Genomic DNA, 15,437 nt, shown 5'->3' with positions numbered 1-15,437 from the left:
TTAGAATAGAAAAAAAAACAGCTAAAAAATTTACAGAAAAATAATAATATTAAAATTTGCAAAAAATAACCAAAATTGATAAACTAGTGCAGAGAAATGTCAGGATGTCTTTCTCAACTAGAATTAACAGTGAGGGGAAATGGAGGGATTTTAATTGAACAATTAAAACTCAGTTCAATTAATTAATTGAACTGAGTTGGTCAAACTGACAAACGTAGTCAATTTCACAGATATGTAGGAACCACCCAAAGAGCTCTGGCACCTCTGATTTTGGGTCTGGATCTGAAAATGTTCAACGGTGTCTGGTTTCTACCATTGCTTAGTTGTAGGCTTCGCTGCAACACATCTGTGAGCGTTTCTCTGTCTTCTTTCAGCATCCCTCCCTTTATAAAACCCCAATGAATGGTTGGTATGCTTTTGTAACGCTGCTTCTGGATTCAATCCTTGCTTTTCAATGAAGCGGACAGAAGAACCGGGATCAGAGCCAGCTGGCCTGGATTCAGTATTGCTTAGGCACATTAGCAAAGACAGGCAACATGAGGGAGGTTAATGCAGTCCAGAACCCGAGGTTTCAGCACCATTGTTCTCCACTCAGTCTTTATGTTGTGCGTACACTTACTGTCCACTGAGAGGGCTACAGATGAAAGGGGATTTCTCTGTTCATTTGCTCTAACAACATCACAGACTGTAAGCTGATATAGATGTTTGACAAATGAGGTTTTTTTTTCTCCCATTGCTTCCTTTATTCAAATCCTTGAGCTGCCTGAAAGGCCTCTGTTTAATGAGCGTATACTGTCACACTCATTTACAACTAGTGGCAGAAGCACAAAGACTGAAAACAAAAACAGAAATGTTTACACGTGTTGTTTTCAACCATCCATATCATTTCCCTCTGCAGTCAAACCATCACGATTCTGAGCTATTATTTCTGTACTCATGTTGTAGTAAAACTGATTGGGAGGATCATTTTGGATTTTTCTTTTCCTCTATAAAGTGTCTTGAGAAAATATTTGCTGGGAATTGGCAATAGGTAGATTGATAGATGAACTGAATTAAATTGGAATAGAAGATGTTCAGAAAAAAGATGAAAAGAGAAATCATTAAATGAGCGGCCAACGTTTGGCGAAGACCCCAACAGCTGTGTGTAAAGAAAAGAGACACAATCACTGCTTGTTGCACAACAGAAGACCGTTGTAGAGTGGATAATGCTGGCATCTAAGGGTGAAAACTACAGATATGTTTATAAAAAGTACTATTTATAAATACTATTTTAACCTAATGCTAGAAGAAAACAAATACTATTTTAACCTAATGCTAGAAGAAAACAAATACTATTTTAACCTAATGCTAGAAGAAAACAAATACTATTTTAACCTAATGCTAGAAGAAAACAAATACTATTTTAACCTAATGCTAGAAGAAAACAAATACTATTTTAACCTAATGCTAGAAGAAAACCTAATTGACTTTTTTTTTACCATTTCAGACACCATTTAAAGTTCTCAAAATATACAATTTATTCAAAATATGTTAATGCAGCCATCAATATATTCCAGTAATTACAAAATCAGTAGTTTTTGTTCACCATTTCATCCTTAAAGACAACAGGGATTGCAGGAAAGAACAAGCATTAATTCATGGACAGTTTAACAGATTCTGACCCCTTTCTTCTTATAATATCGCTTTATAAAGTCAAAACTCAGAGTGAGTTTAAAAAAAATAATACGTGTACTCAGTTTAACAGTTTTGAGAAGCTCAAGCGTCATTGCATCTCAGGTGACATACATTTTAGGCAATGATATTCAATCTACAGTCACTAAAAACAAAATTACTTTTAGAACAATCCAATTTTAAAAAAAAAGAAAAGAAGAAGCTTTGTTGAATCAAAAAAATGATTCAGATTGACTGATTTCTTTTAAAAAACAAACATGCCTAAAAAATTTAACGTTTTAGATAATCCAAAGAAATCGATCTCAGGTTTGAGGGCCAACTAGGTGCATGCAACAGATTTATAACTACTGGATGACTTAAAAAAGGGAGCTGGAATGTTTTCTGCATTCCAACCATGAATGTGCAGACATTGTTTATTAAGACAGGTGACTGTATCAGTTCCCCAACAGCAACAACACAGACATGTAAAGGCAAACCATGAAAACAGTTCCAGGAACACTGACACAAACATATTTAAGCACTCATCTGTACACTTATAGAACTCTGTACAGGTAATTATAATGGAGAAAACAAAAGAGCATCATGGGTAAACGTAATAAAAAGGGGTGGCCATGACAGACAAACTAATCCTTAATTCTCCAAACCTTAATGCATTTTGTTTTCAACTCATCAAAGAGTCTTTGGCACAATCGAAACAGAGAGGTTGTAGGAAATCAAAAGGATTTGTCAAGCATGTTTGGAAATACAGTTTCTGAGAAGTAAGTCAGAAGGGTGGTACTATTTTTAAGCTTACTGTGAATATGACCTTTCAACAGCTTTTCATCATTGTGTTGGCAACACACACCGATGTGTGTTCATGAAACCCACATACTTAAACCAATACATATTAGTTCATGTTTCTTTTTAGCAGTTTCATGAATTATAAAAAATAAGCTGAAAATACTTTTTATTTCCAAAAAAACATTATAGAACAAAAATGATAGACATCTGCTTTATTTTGTATCTGAAAAGTCAGGTACAAAACAATCAACTCTATAAAGGTGAAAAATGGAAAAGAGGCGAAATGACCAGCATCTAGTGACATCGCCACCATGTTGACAGTTATTGAACCGTATACAAATAAATCACGCAAAAGAAATTTGGCATTATTTATGGAAATTTAAAAAAAACAAACACTGTTTGGTCTTCCAGTGGTAGCATATATTCATGTACCATCTGATAGATGGATACATGCTTGTTATGTGGAGAAGGGCAAGGACTGTATTTCCAAAAATGCTGCACTATTCCTTTACTTTCACGTCTTATTTTAACTAGAAAGTTGGCATTTTGAATTTGAGCCACTATAGGGAGTTCTAATGACAGCATTGGCTTTTGAAAACTCTTACAGTAATTTACAACAATCTCTAATAACAAAAATACAATAACTGGCAGACAGAGGAGCCACACAATGGCTACCAGAAAAAAAACGATAAAAACAAATAACACTGTTATTCGTTGAGACACAAACAGAACCCCACCCTAACGAGACAAGTTTGTATTTAACAACATGTACAGACGTCGGGCACCAACTTATGTCTCTTCATCATCTGATTGATTTTTTTTTTCTTTCCGTGTCAAAAGGTGCTCATCTCATACTGCATTCACACTCTCCACATATCCAAATAATAAATACACTCAACTTTAAAGAGCCATAATGTTTTTACACATTAATCTCATAAATAAGGAAATGTACAGCAACCAAGTTTGTTTAAATGATCTATGGGGGTGAGCACAAAGTGGATTATAGAAAATACACAGCATGATCTGTCAGTTGAGGGGTCATATAAGAGGACGGTGAAGAGTAGCCACCATGTTATTCTGACATTTTTAAACAGTGCAGGTGATTTACGTTTGTTATCCACTGTGAAATACACTTTTTCCATTAGTCAACACTGTTTTCTGGTATTTATTCCCTTTAACAGTTTAAATGCAAACGAGACTTAAAGACGTCATGCTACGTTTCGCTGTTCCTCAACAACCTTCCTTTAACCCTCCAGCAGATTCCTTCCTGCACATTCAGAAATGACAAAAACTAGTGAAAACATCAGAGTGATGCAGCTGAACTGTGAATTTGTCCTGCATGAAAATGTTTATTGACCTGATAGCAATCAGTTTACTGAAAAAAGATAAAAATAAATAACAAAAGGAGCCGTTTCCAGCTCAGTTTGAGGGCGGAACATGCATCATGTTGGGGAATTTCTCTACTCCACTGCATCAAGATTTTTGACATGATTAAAAAAAAAAAGCCCAACCTCGGTGAATCTACCAAAGTACTCAGGCCCATTGAACCAGTTTCTCCTGTACCTCTGAACTTCATCCAAACAACTCAACTTTGCTCTTTTCCTGCTTTGAGCAGGATCTCTCTGACAGCAGGAGAACTTGCACAGAATGGAAGTGCGACTTTTCTGGACCGAGTTTAAAGTGGACAGAGAACAGGATGTCAAAAACAGGATTACCCTTTGTTTTCTTCCTTCCTCTCCTCCTTTCCTCTTTACGTTTTCTGTTTTGTCAACAGTCACATGATCAAGAGGCTACGACACGCAGCAGCAGGTCCGCGCCTTCGGCTGCTCCTCCTCCTCCAAGGGCTGTTTGAATTTGAGGAGGGGAGGATCGCCGCTGGCTGGCGTGTAGTAAACTGCGTTGCCGTTGGAAGAGACCAGTGGCATCCGAGGGTCCTCAGAGTAAAATTTGGCATCAGAGAAGGAGTCTGTGGAGCCGTTGCCAAGGTGGCCGTTGAACAAAGGGTGATTCAACAGTTTGGCTGCTGCCCTCTGCTTCTTTAACTCAGACAACGTCTGAGGGCGCTCCTTCGGCGCAACGTCCTCCTGCGAAGGCTGGGAAGTGACGGCCGTGCCCTGACTGGGCGTCGGTGTGCTGCCGTTGGAGGGCGGTTGAGGTGGCGTGGACGTTGTGGTTGTGATGAGGCCATTCTGTTTGCCACTGCCATCTTTGAGGATGGCGGGTGTCTTGGGCTTGTCTGGCAGCTCCACAGCTACAACAGGCTTTACCTGCAGAATGTCGATAATGGTTACTGTGATCCCTCTGCAGTTTAGTGCCATTTAGTCTATTCACACCCCTTGAGCTTTTTCATATTTCATTTCGTTGCAGCCATAAACTGTAGTGTATTTTATCAGGACTTTGCCTGATAGACCAACATAATGATGAGGTGGAAAGACAGAGATATGGTTTTCCACATTTTGTAAAACCAAAGTTGAAAAAAAAATGCTATTTTGTTCTGGACTTGCTTTAATCTAAGCCATTAAGCCATTCCTTTGTAGCTCTGAGTCTATCTATGGTTGCTGTCCTGCTAAAAGTCAACCTCCTCTCCATATGAAAATCTCCAAATCAAACACAGATGAACATAATTTCCTAATTAGGTTACTTCTGAATGGTTGCACCAGATTTTATTTAGCTGTATCAGAACAAAGGGAGATAAACGCAAGTGCCCACCACATTTTTCAGATTTTCATGTTTCAAAAATCAACAATTTTTCTTTGGACACAATTATGCACTTGATCTTGTCCAGAGGAAGTCAACTAAAAATACTAGAAATCCATTTTATTATGCGTTTATTTATTTATACAAGGTACTTATTTTGTAGAAAATGTAGCTATTCATAAAACGTTTTAAAAAGAGACATAAAATACAAATATTTTAAGTGACCATGGTTCATGTTTATTAACATAACATTTTTGCGCACCTTGCAGAAAATTCCCCTTCGGTTCATGACTGAGTATTTTTAGCATGTTTTGTTTTTCCATTGTGGGTTTCCTCCTGTGTGGCTGTTGGAGGAAGTCTTTATCTCTTGACATACCAACAGTCAACCTGACATTTATGACAGATGTTTATCCTTTTTGGCGTTTTAAAATCACTAATTTTAGCATGAGGGAAAAATGCAACACAATAATTAGCTTCTTAGTGGAACAACTTCCCACCTGATTATTCTCCTGATCAGACTCTTTCTCCTTCTCCTCCTCTCTTCCTCCCCTCCACACAATGGCCTCAGTTTCGTACTCCTTGCGACACAAGTTGTGTCTGTCTGACAAACTAGCTCGCCGCACCACTTTTCTGTAAACACAGACGAAGTTACAATAAATAAAATTAAAAAGAAAAAACAGAAAGTCATGCTTATCTTCCATCTAAAATCAAACCCAAACCATGCAGTAGCAGGCTTTAGAACCAGCAGAGGGCAGTACTCACCCACGACTGCCTGCGCTGGAGGTTCTCCTGCACAGTGAGGTCTTGTGTTTGAGCTGAGACTTCATGATGGTGTCATGCTTGTGTTTCAGGTCCAGCAGGATGGCTCTGAACTCCTCATCCTCACACAGATCTTAAGAAGCAAGGATGAAGCACACTGTATGTCAGCTGCATGAGATTAGTTAAGATTAATGCAACAAACAACAAGGAAAAGTGTTAGCGTTCCTTAAAACTTTTAAACCAGTTCCTAGTGTGAATAGATCCTTTATCTTAAGCATAAGGAAGTCCCTGCAGGGATGATTTGTCTTCTTTAACATACCGATGGGTGTCTCCTCTAGGAAGGTCTTAGCACTGAGACTTGCTCCTTGTGACACCAGCAGCTCTGCCACATGCATCTGAAACAACCACCACAGGAGTAAATGCTACTGACGGCTCAATGTGAACACTCATCGTCTTCATGCTTCTTGCTGTGTTTGCTTTACCTGACCCCAGCAGGCTGCCGCATGAAGAGGCTGCCATCCATCAGAGTCCCTCAGGTCCACTCGAGCCCCCGCCTCCAGCAGCAGCAGCTCTGCAGCCTGAACGTAGCCGTTTGCTGCTGCGATGTGGAGCTGCAAAGACGGATTATGGATGATTGTGAAATTTCTGTCAAGTGACTTGGATATGCAGCTGATTTGCTCTGGTGTTTATACATTGTGGCTTAAGATCCCATGCACAAAGATTGTTGCAAACTAATCGCTGCAACAGAGTTTTCAATGGACCACCCAAAAAGATATCAAAAGGCTCTACAATCGGTGTTGAGTAAAGCAAAAAAAGTTAAATCATTTACTGTTAGGAGCTTATCTGTGGTCGTTATGTTTCCTGTTTTGCTGGTTGCTATCAGGGATCACTAAAAGATCCATTGAATTCAAAACTCTTCTCATCAGACATTAAAAAAACAACATTTTATAGGCGTGCAAAAATGTTCGGAAACGATGTGAAGATTAGATTTCAGCTGAAAATAGGTACAGTAAGTCTGTTGTTTGCTTCATTTAATATCCAAAGTTTGTTCACATGGACTTGTAAAATTTGTTCAAAAATTGAACGGTTGAAAGTCATGCCTGCAAAGAAGAGAATAGTAGGAAGTTGGCATATAATCTCCAGAAGGTTTCCAGTGCTTTTAATACAAATAACATGCGTATTTTCTTTGATGCGCCAAGAGGCTGACCCAAATCTGTTTATTCATTTCAAAACACCAAAAAAACATGGAAGAATATTAAACTAAACCGTTTGGGTTTTTAAGAGAACTGAATTCAGAATTGGTTTATTTAAGATAACACAATTAAAACATTATTTTTTTCGGTTTTTCTACTCAGAGTTTGTTGTCCTCTGCAGGTGGCCTCACCTATGTCACCTATGCAGGATCAGCTGGTACTATGGGAACAACATGTAAAGCTGACAGAGACATAAAATCTCTGTTGGTTTGTTTTTGTGTGTGTATAGATGTCATATCTCTGACATACAGACTCACAGATAAAAGTACTTAACATCTTCAAGGGATAAGCAAAGCTGCACTTTAGAGCCCTTTTCTATACACCAGAGGGGCAAAGTCTAATTTGACCTTACAGATCCTGCTTTTGGATTTGCAATGTCTGTACATGGATATGCTAAACCTGTAATAAGACACAATATCAAGAACACACAATGTAATTTAGTCACTACTTGCCAACGTGCATGTAAAATAGAAACTTTAAAAGCAAGCTTTTTCTTTAGACTTTTTATTGTATTTTTGTCCCGAGTATCAACTCAGGCTTAGCTCATTTCAAACCTGCACTGGAGTTATCCTAAGTATCCTAAAGCAGCACCTGGTGGTATTGAGAAATACCATGTAGTTGAAAAGGGCAAACAGAAGCATGTGAGGAATGTTGGGGTCATCCAGTTCATGGAGAGCTGATCTCTGTCTGCTTTTAGGAATATTGGCCGATGCAGCGAGCGACTGAGACCTTCTGTTTCAAGGAGGCTTAGAGTTTATTATAATCGGAATGAAAAAACACAGGTGATCTGTTATGAACTGCACAGGAAACAGAGATTTCAGGCTCACAAGAGAAGAGCAGATTAGATTATGTGTGGTAGTCATTATTCTCATCTCATTCATTCATTCTTCCTGTTTAAAGGAGGTGGTTCCTCTCCACTGTCACCACATGCTTGCTCAGGCTGAAGGATTACAAAGTGAAAGGTTCAAAGAAATTAGCTGGGCTTCCTTTGGTTTGCTTTACCAACAGGCAATACAAGGATTTGTTGCATAAAATGTAACGTGATCTGATTAAATGACTCAGTTGTTCTGCAATTATTTGGACTGATTTGAGTTGAACTTGTCTGGTAAAGTGCTTTCAGATGACCTTTAGTGTGAATTAGCTTTTCATAAATGATTGGTGTAAATTATGCTTTTAGTGGAAAAAAGAAGTTAATATTTTAAAATATGCTCTGAAAAATAGCAAATGCAGTCTGCCATTTTCTTTTCTCCTGCTTAATTTTACTTCTTGCACAGAAAAGTTAAAACTTGCTGAATATCCACAATCCATAATTTCTGCTGGGTGTGTAGCACTTACCCAAAGATTAAGGGTTACCTTGATTCATGTTTGTAAAGTAGTGATCTAACCCTGTAATTTTGATTCGTAATCAGAAAATGGTTTATAGAAGTGGAAATACATTCATGGATCTCTATTTTACACTTAATCAGCATCATTTATTCACAAATCTATTGAGTGCAGAGTGATTCTGCACATGAAAGCCAGTTAGCAGGTCCCAGTGATCATTAATGGTTACATAAAATAACTTAATAAAGTCTTTGTGGCTCCACAAGGAGCCCTGAAAAATCTTTAAATATCTCAAGCTGTTTAGTGTTTAAGGAGTTGCCAAGAATGTGGAATTGCCTCAAATCTAATAATCAACAAGATAACATGTTTGTTATGCTGGCATGGGTGGATACGAAAGTGCTCTAATTAGCATCAAAAGGTCTTACAAGTGTAAGCTTTTTTCAGTATCCTTTGAATTGTAAAACGCAGTAGTTTTTCTGCCTAAAGAAAACAAGATTCAGATTAATACTGCTCATATGGTGGACTCCAAACAAAACAGAAATGTCGCCCTCGGGTTGCCACCAAATGTTCCTCTGCAGCTATTCTAATCTTTCCAAAAGGTTTTGAGTGTCTATATAGGAATTTTTGGACAATTTTCTTTAAGAGCATTTGTGAAGTCAGACACTGATGTTGGATGAGAAGGTATGACTTGCAGTCTCTGCACTAATTCATCCAAAAGGTCCTCTGTCGAGTTGAGATTAGGACTCTGGGCGGACCAGTCAAAGTCCTCCGCGCCACACCGGAACATCCATGTCTTTGTGGAAGTTCATCCTTGTTTTAGCCATGTCAGACCACAAGACATGAACATCACTACTGCTTAAAAACAATCAACACAAAATGTATTTCACTGAAGAGCAAAAGATTACCGTTACATAACATCGTAACCACTTTCCGTTTTTTCCCCCCGTCTTTCCTGCCAGTGATTTTAATAAGGTATGCTCCATTTTGCTTCATCATGCTCAAAAAAGATTAATAGGATGCAAGGCAAAGGGATGAGGAGGTCCAACAGACAATCTGTAGTAAGTATAAAAAGCTTAACAAGGTTATTTCGGGATACTACCTTACTTCGCTATTTCCACCCAGTGATCCGTCACCATGTTTCCACATCGCAGCTAAATCCCTGATACGTAATGAAGACTTTATTTAGGTCCCTGACATTACATCCCTCTTAGGAAATTAAACGTAGATGATTCTTTTCATGCCCTTTTCAGTGCATCACTGCACTGATCTGCTATGTTGGGGAAGCAGTTAATTCAGTGCACCTCTTAATACTGAAAAACTGATTTAATGAGTAAATAAAGCTTTTTCAGTCTTTATGTCAGAGCACACTTTCTGTAAATGGCTGAGCTAGCAGAACGAGTACTGTCAAACTCTGTTCCAAAGAATCTGTAAGTTATTAATGCACATAACAAGAATGTGAGCAAAAATGACCAGTTTTATATTACATTAACATTAATTTGTTTTATGCTGAATTGAAATGGTCTTACATTGATTATTGACATGCATAGCTTTTTAATGCACCAATTATTGCTTCAAGCTTCTTTATATTGCTGATGTTCACCACCAGATAACCAGTGTATCTGTAGAGGATTTCAAATCTCAGCTGATTCGCCTTAAGAAGGTTTTAATGAGCCTCTAATGCCTGATTAGCTCGGAAGGTTTTACAGCCTCCTGAGGCAACGCTGTTGAGAATATAATCTTGAAAAGGTTAACACGTAAAGAAGAAATTCACAGAATATTTATACGTATTTTTCTAATCGTCTCTCTGTTGAAGTCCTGTGTGGAGAACTCAATTTGCGTCCGCAACCAAATGATTCACAGTTTCTTCAAAACAACAGATTTACAGATCTGTTTTGGTTGCACTTCAGACAGTCTTTGCTTTGCTTATTTTAGTTTTTTGCTTGGTGCTTATTGGACTATCAGTGTTAGGGAACTTGGATGTGTAACAGCATATTTGGTTTCACACAAATTAACTGATCTAACAGCAAAAGCATTAAAGTACAAAGTAAATGTAAAGAAAAAATAGTCTGAACAAAAGCTTAGGACAAAATGTCTGCTTTAACAGAGGTATAGCTGCACAATATTAGGAAACATATTTATGGGTTGATGATGTCAGTTACTATTATCCCATCTCACTCTTCTTTTCCTAGAAAGATCCATTTCAAAGAGAAACCCTCACAGCCAACTAGTTATGCCTTGGAGCAACTTCTTACCAGCGTGGCTCCCTGAGAGTCCTGTTGGTTGACCTCGTCTCCTACTCTCATCATCTCCTGGATGTCTCCCATCATCTTCCTCTCTGTGGACGCCCGTGTCTCATTGATCATCTCCTGAGTGATGCCTGTGCAAATTGCAAACAGAAGCATGCTTAATAAAACCAGGAAAATGTTACCCTCCAAGCACAGCAGCTATGATTGGCAGTAACATGTTTTTAAATTAACACAGGATTGTTCCTGCAAGCATAAGAAATTGCTCCAGGCCAAATTAAACTGATTTAAAGAGACAGCAACACGCTCTACTTTTTAATGTGGTGCAGGGATGATGGCATAAATGAGTAAACTGTTTACAAAGAGAGGATAATATGAAAAAAAAAGGCTTTTAGTTTGAATATTCAAACAAGATTTTACTTTAAGACATGGGTGCATTATTGCCTTTCATTGGGGAAGTGTATGGAAGACAAACCTGCCAAAAATAGCATTCGCTCCAGAAATAAAAAGCAGAAGCCAACAGGTGTCACCTGACCATGCATAGTTTACTGTCAAGGTCTCAGCTCTATGACCTTTTCCATGACACGGACTTGCAGAAGCCCATCCACTCATCTGAGGATCCAACTTCCTACCGAACGGATTTAAAGATAACCCTCCAGTTTATTTCACACTCTTGGCTGCAGCAGGAACCCGCATAAGACTCAGTGAGTGATTGTGAGGAAAGCTTGACTGAATTCACAATCGGAGTCTCAGCGAGAGAAGCATATAAATCAGTGCTTTTTGTTGGTTTCATGTTCCCTCACATTTTTCTTCTTTTGTATTTTCACTTGTACTTGAATTGAAATCTTTCTCTTTAGTAATGTCACAAATTCTGCATACCTGTTGAGTGATTTGGCCTTTATGAGCCACAGCTTGAAGAAAAGAGAAATCTTTTCACTCAAGTAATAAAAGAGGAAACTAAATTCAAGGACGAATAATGAAAACACAGCGGCTTATAAAAGAAATCTGGTTTTTTGTTCCTCATGGAATGAGATTGTTGTAAATACATCTACATGATGGGAGAAAATATTTGGATTTTGCCTTTGATTTTGGTCCAACAGTTTTCACTACATACACAGTCTGCAAAAAACAAAAACTCTGCACTGACAATCTGACTATAGTTGTATACAATCAGGCTTTTTATTGAAAAATTATAATATTTTGGTTAATTATCTTGTTAAAGATTCAATATATGTATATTTCATTCACATTGGTACCACTTCTTCCCAGTTTACCTAAATGATGCACAAATATCACAGTGGAATCACCTAAACTTATATACCAATATATCAATACTCTGTTGGCACCGAAGAAGATTCGCTCACCTCATCATGCTGAGTGCTTTAACTGTCAGCAGTCCGACCGTTTTCTAATTAATTCAGCAGGGTTCTTATACACCAGATGGTGAAGCAATCAATACATTTGGACAAAAAAACAAACAAACAAAAAAAAAAAAAGGTGTCAGACAATAAGTAACTCTCTCTATCCTTGTGCTGTAGCACAATGTAAATGTTAAATCCTTCACTGAGACAAAGATGGACTATGCAAAATGACGGCCAACTTTAAATCATGCACACATTACATAGATTTGATTTGGCTGAATTTGATCCATATCTTCGAGCTTAGATAAAAGTAACACAACCTTACAGGGTAAGATAAGAAAACAGTGTGACAGTACATTAAATATAATGTATACATATGTGCAAGCAGACCAGTGCCAGGAGTGAAAAATTACTGCTATGAGACTCACAACACTTGAAAAATACGATCTGATAGCACTGCTACCTTGCAGCCAGAAGGTCCTGGGTTTTAATCTTGGACTGGGATCGTTTTGCATAGAGTCTGCATGTTCTCCATGTGCATGCATGGGTTCTGTCCTTGTACTCTGGCTTCCTCCCACAGTCCAAAAAACATGACTATTAGAGCAACTGGTCTCTCTAAGTTGACACACTTGGGGATCAGTGTGTGTGTGCATGGTTGTGGCTCTTTATTGCTCTGTGATGGACTGGTGACCTATCCTGAATGCCTCTCGCCCAATGACTGTTGGACGTAGGCACAACCCGCAACCCTGCAAGGATAAACGATATAGACAGTTGGGTGGACAGTTATGTGGTCAAGCACTTTGGTGGAAAACCCCGTAAGAGATCCAGTAACTATTGTCAGCCCATATTGTGTCTCAAACATAAGATACATGTCTTTACAGCTACACATTTTTTGTATATTTGATAAAAATTTGACTTGTTGATGCCAGATAAAATTTAATTGAGGAAGAACCAAACCACTCAAGTTGTTTGTGTTGTGGCCGGTCAAAAGGACTATGTCTTCCTCGCAAACAGGTAGAGAGATTGCCTCATTATCACTGCGACTCATTGCAGATCATCTCTTCTCTACAGGGGGAGGATCAAGGCAGAGTCGGATCAGTCGATGCTGCATATTAAGCGCTCTGTGTGTTGGGGACAGGCTGTGTGTGTTTGCCTGTCCCCGCAGTGTCTCTGGAGATAGAAGTCTTATTCCCCACCGCTGTGCAGAGAACATTACAAGAGCAATTAGCAGAGCTGGACTCCCTTTGATCAGTGTAATAATCATTCTTCTCACCTACTGTACCGCTATCTGCATTCTGCAGCTCCACTGATCCTTTTGTACGCTGAGAAGCTCATTTTCGAGTGTGTGTTCACCCTCTTCAGACCCCCAGTTTGTTTGTGCTTCCATCACTGGCTCCAAACCAGGATCTAGCCAACACAAGGTGGCATCATGTGCCCCATTTATACGGTTAACAGAAAACCAAAGCTATTAACCTTGCTCTTGTTTGCAAGACAGAGCTTATCATAACAGAGTTTTTCTTGACCTTTAATTATCTGAGGGAATATGAAGAAGATTTATGATGCTCCAGCATCCTCCTGCCTCCACACAGTGATGTTTACCACCAACCAGCCCAGTGATTCATTTACTTGAATGCTGAAGGGCACCTTTGCATCCTTTACAAGCATGCAAACAAGCTAAACAACTTCCCACAAACCTACACATACGCAGTCATGGTAAAAAAGAAAGTACACTCTATTTATTTTGAGTGTATCCAGGGGTTTTCCCCAAAAATTTTTAATTATGTTTTGGTGAAGTCTGAGATGTGCAGTTCTGCACACTTGGTTTTGGATTTTAATAATATCAAAGCCTAGAGAAGATCCGATAATTTATACATTAAAAGCACAGAACTGACAGAGGGATGACATCTCTTTTTAGTATGACTGTATATCACATAAAAGACACTGGTGTTAGAAAATGAGCAAAAAAAGGAGCCGAGGTTCAAAGAAAAACTGAAAAATCTTTAAAAAGCTTGAGGATTACATGAAAATCTCATTTCCTGGAGGCAGTATACAGTATAAAGAAGTTCAAGGTAGCTTGCTTTTCATCCGTAGAAGTAACTGACATTCAGTCTCAAAGTTTATGTCCTTGGTGGCCTTCATTGATTTCATTTAAATTTCAGTGTAGAAGCACATAAAACGTTAAGCTTTCATCACTTTGCAATGTCAACTAAGATGGTCCTTTCCACCTCTTTTCAGAGCAAACCAACATATTTCCCTTCAGATTTTAGCAGTCCGCTTTGGAGATGTGATTCCTGCCACATTTCTTACAGTTCTAATCATTGTGTGTGTGAATAAATAAATTTGGGTCTCTGTTTGTGGCAGTCTAAGTTGATTTAATTTTTTTAATTACTGCTATACATATGTGCTTTATGCAAGTACAGTATGAAAGCCAGATTATAGTATTCAAATGCACTTAGGGAGAAGGACCTCGCAGGTTTGGCTACAAGTTCACCTGGCTTGATGAAAGTAAAATTGAAGTGTTTAGCTATAATAACCATCATCACATTTGGAGGGAAGAGGGAGATTCTTACAACCCAAGAACATTATAATGTGTGAGCATTTTGCTGCAGGGATGGCAGCAAAACAGTCAGTAAAACTCAGTCAGACCAGTTCTCTCTGGAGGAACAGGACAAAATTCCAGAAAAGAAACACAATATCCAAAACATCTCGCCCAAGTCATATATAAAGGATATTCTTTCTTTACATCACCACCTCCAAAGGTTCCTCAGTCGTCCCCAGAACAGAACCAGCCTTCTTTACCAAGCTGCTGAGCATTTTTAAGTCCCTGGTTCTACTGCTGCTGCTCTAACAGATGATAGCAGAAGATATTACACTCTCCACAACAGACTTATAGAAGACATGCAGCATCTGGCTGCAGACATGGAAAGATCTAAGCTTACCAAGAAGTAAAGTCTGCTCCATCTCTAAGACAACTTGTTGCATATCCACTCCGGTCCGTTTTCCAAGTGAACACCAAAGTATTTATACTCCTCCACCAACTTTCCATGATGGAAATGGAGCTCGACATACTCATGTTCCTGAAATCTACAGTCATCTCCTTTGTTTTGTTCACATTTAAAATAAGGTGATTGTTCCCACACCATGCCACAGAGCGCTCCACCAACTCTCTGTAGTCAGCTTCTTGATAATTTCTGACAGACCTGATGAATGCAGAGTCATCTGAGTATTTCTACAGATCACAGGAATCTGTTTTGTACCGGACGTCTGACATATACAGCGTGAAAAGGAATGATGAGAGTACAGTCCCCTGTGACGCTCCTGCATTTCTGACAACCTGCTTCATTTATTAA

General features: G+C 38.6%; 1 protein-coding gene across 2 annotated transcripts in view; it reads right to left on the bottom strand.

Moving 5' to 3' along the window:
- Positions 1–1,585: 1,585 nt before the first annotated feature.
- Positions 1,586–15,437, bottom strand: part of ppp1r16b (protein phosphatase 1, regulatory subunit 16B) — an 85,465-nt gene continuing 71,613 nt past the window's right edge. For both annotated transcript variants that reach the window (XM_016669969.1, XM_016669972.1), the window contains exons 6-11: positions 10,736–10,860; positions 6,390–6,518; positions 6,227–6,302; positions 5,911–6,040; positions 5,646–5,778; positions 1,586–4,718 (exon numbers count right to left, since the gene is read on the bottom strand). In XM_016669969.1, the coding sequence (XP_016525455.1) occupies positions 4,242–4,718; positions 5,646–5,778; positions 5,911–6,040; positions 6,227–6,302; positions 6,390–6,518; positions 10,736–10,860 (1,070 nt within the window). In that variant the 3' untranslated portion in view covers positions 1,586–4,241. The remainder of the gene's footprint in view (positions 4,719–5,645; positions 5,779–5,910; positions 6,041–6,226; positions 6,303–6,389; positions 6,519–10,735; positions 10,861–15,437) is intronic.

Source organism: Poecilia formosa, unplaced genomic scaffold (genome assembly GCF_000485575.1).
Source record: "Poecilia formosa unplaced genomic scaffold, Poecilia_formosa-5.1.2 Scaffold2, whole genome shotgun sequence".
Classification (NCBI taxonomy): Eukaryota; Metazoa; Chordata; class Actinopteri; order Cyprinodontiformes; family Poeciliidae; genus Poecilia; species Poecilia formosa.
Note: the sequence above shows the minus strand (reverse complement) of the source record. Positions and strands in the feature narration are given on the sequence as shown.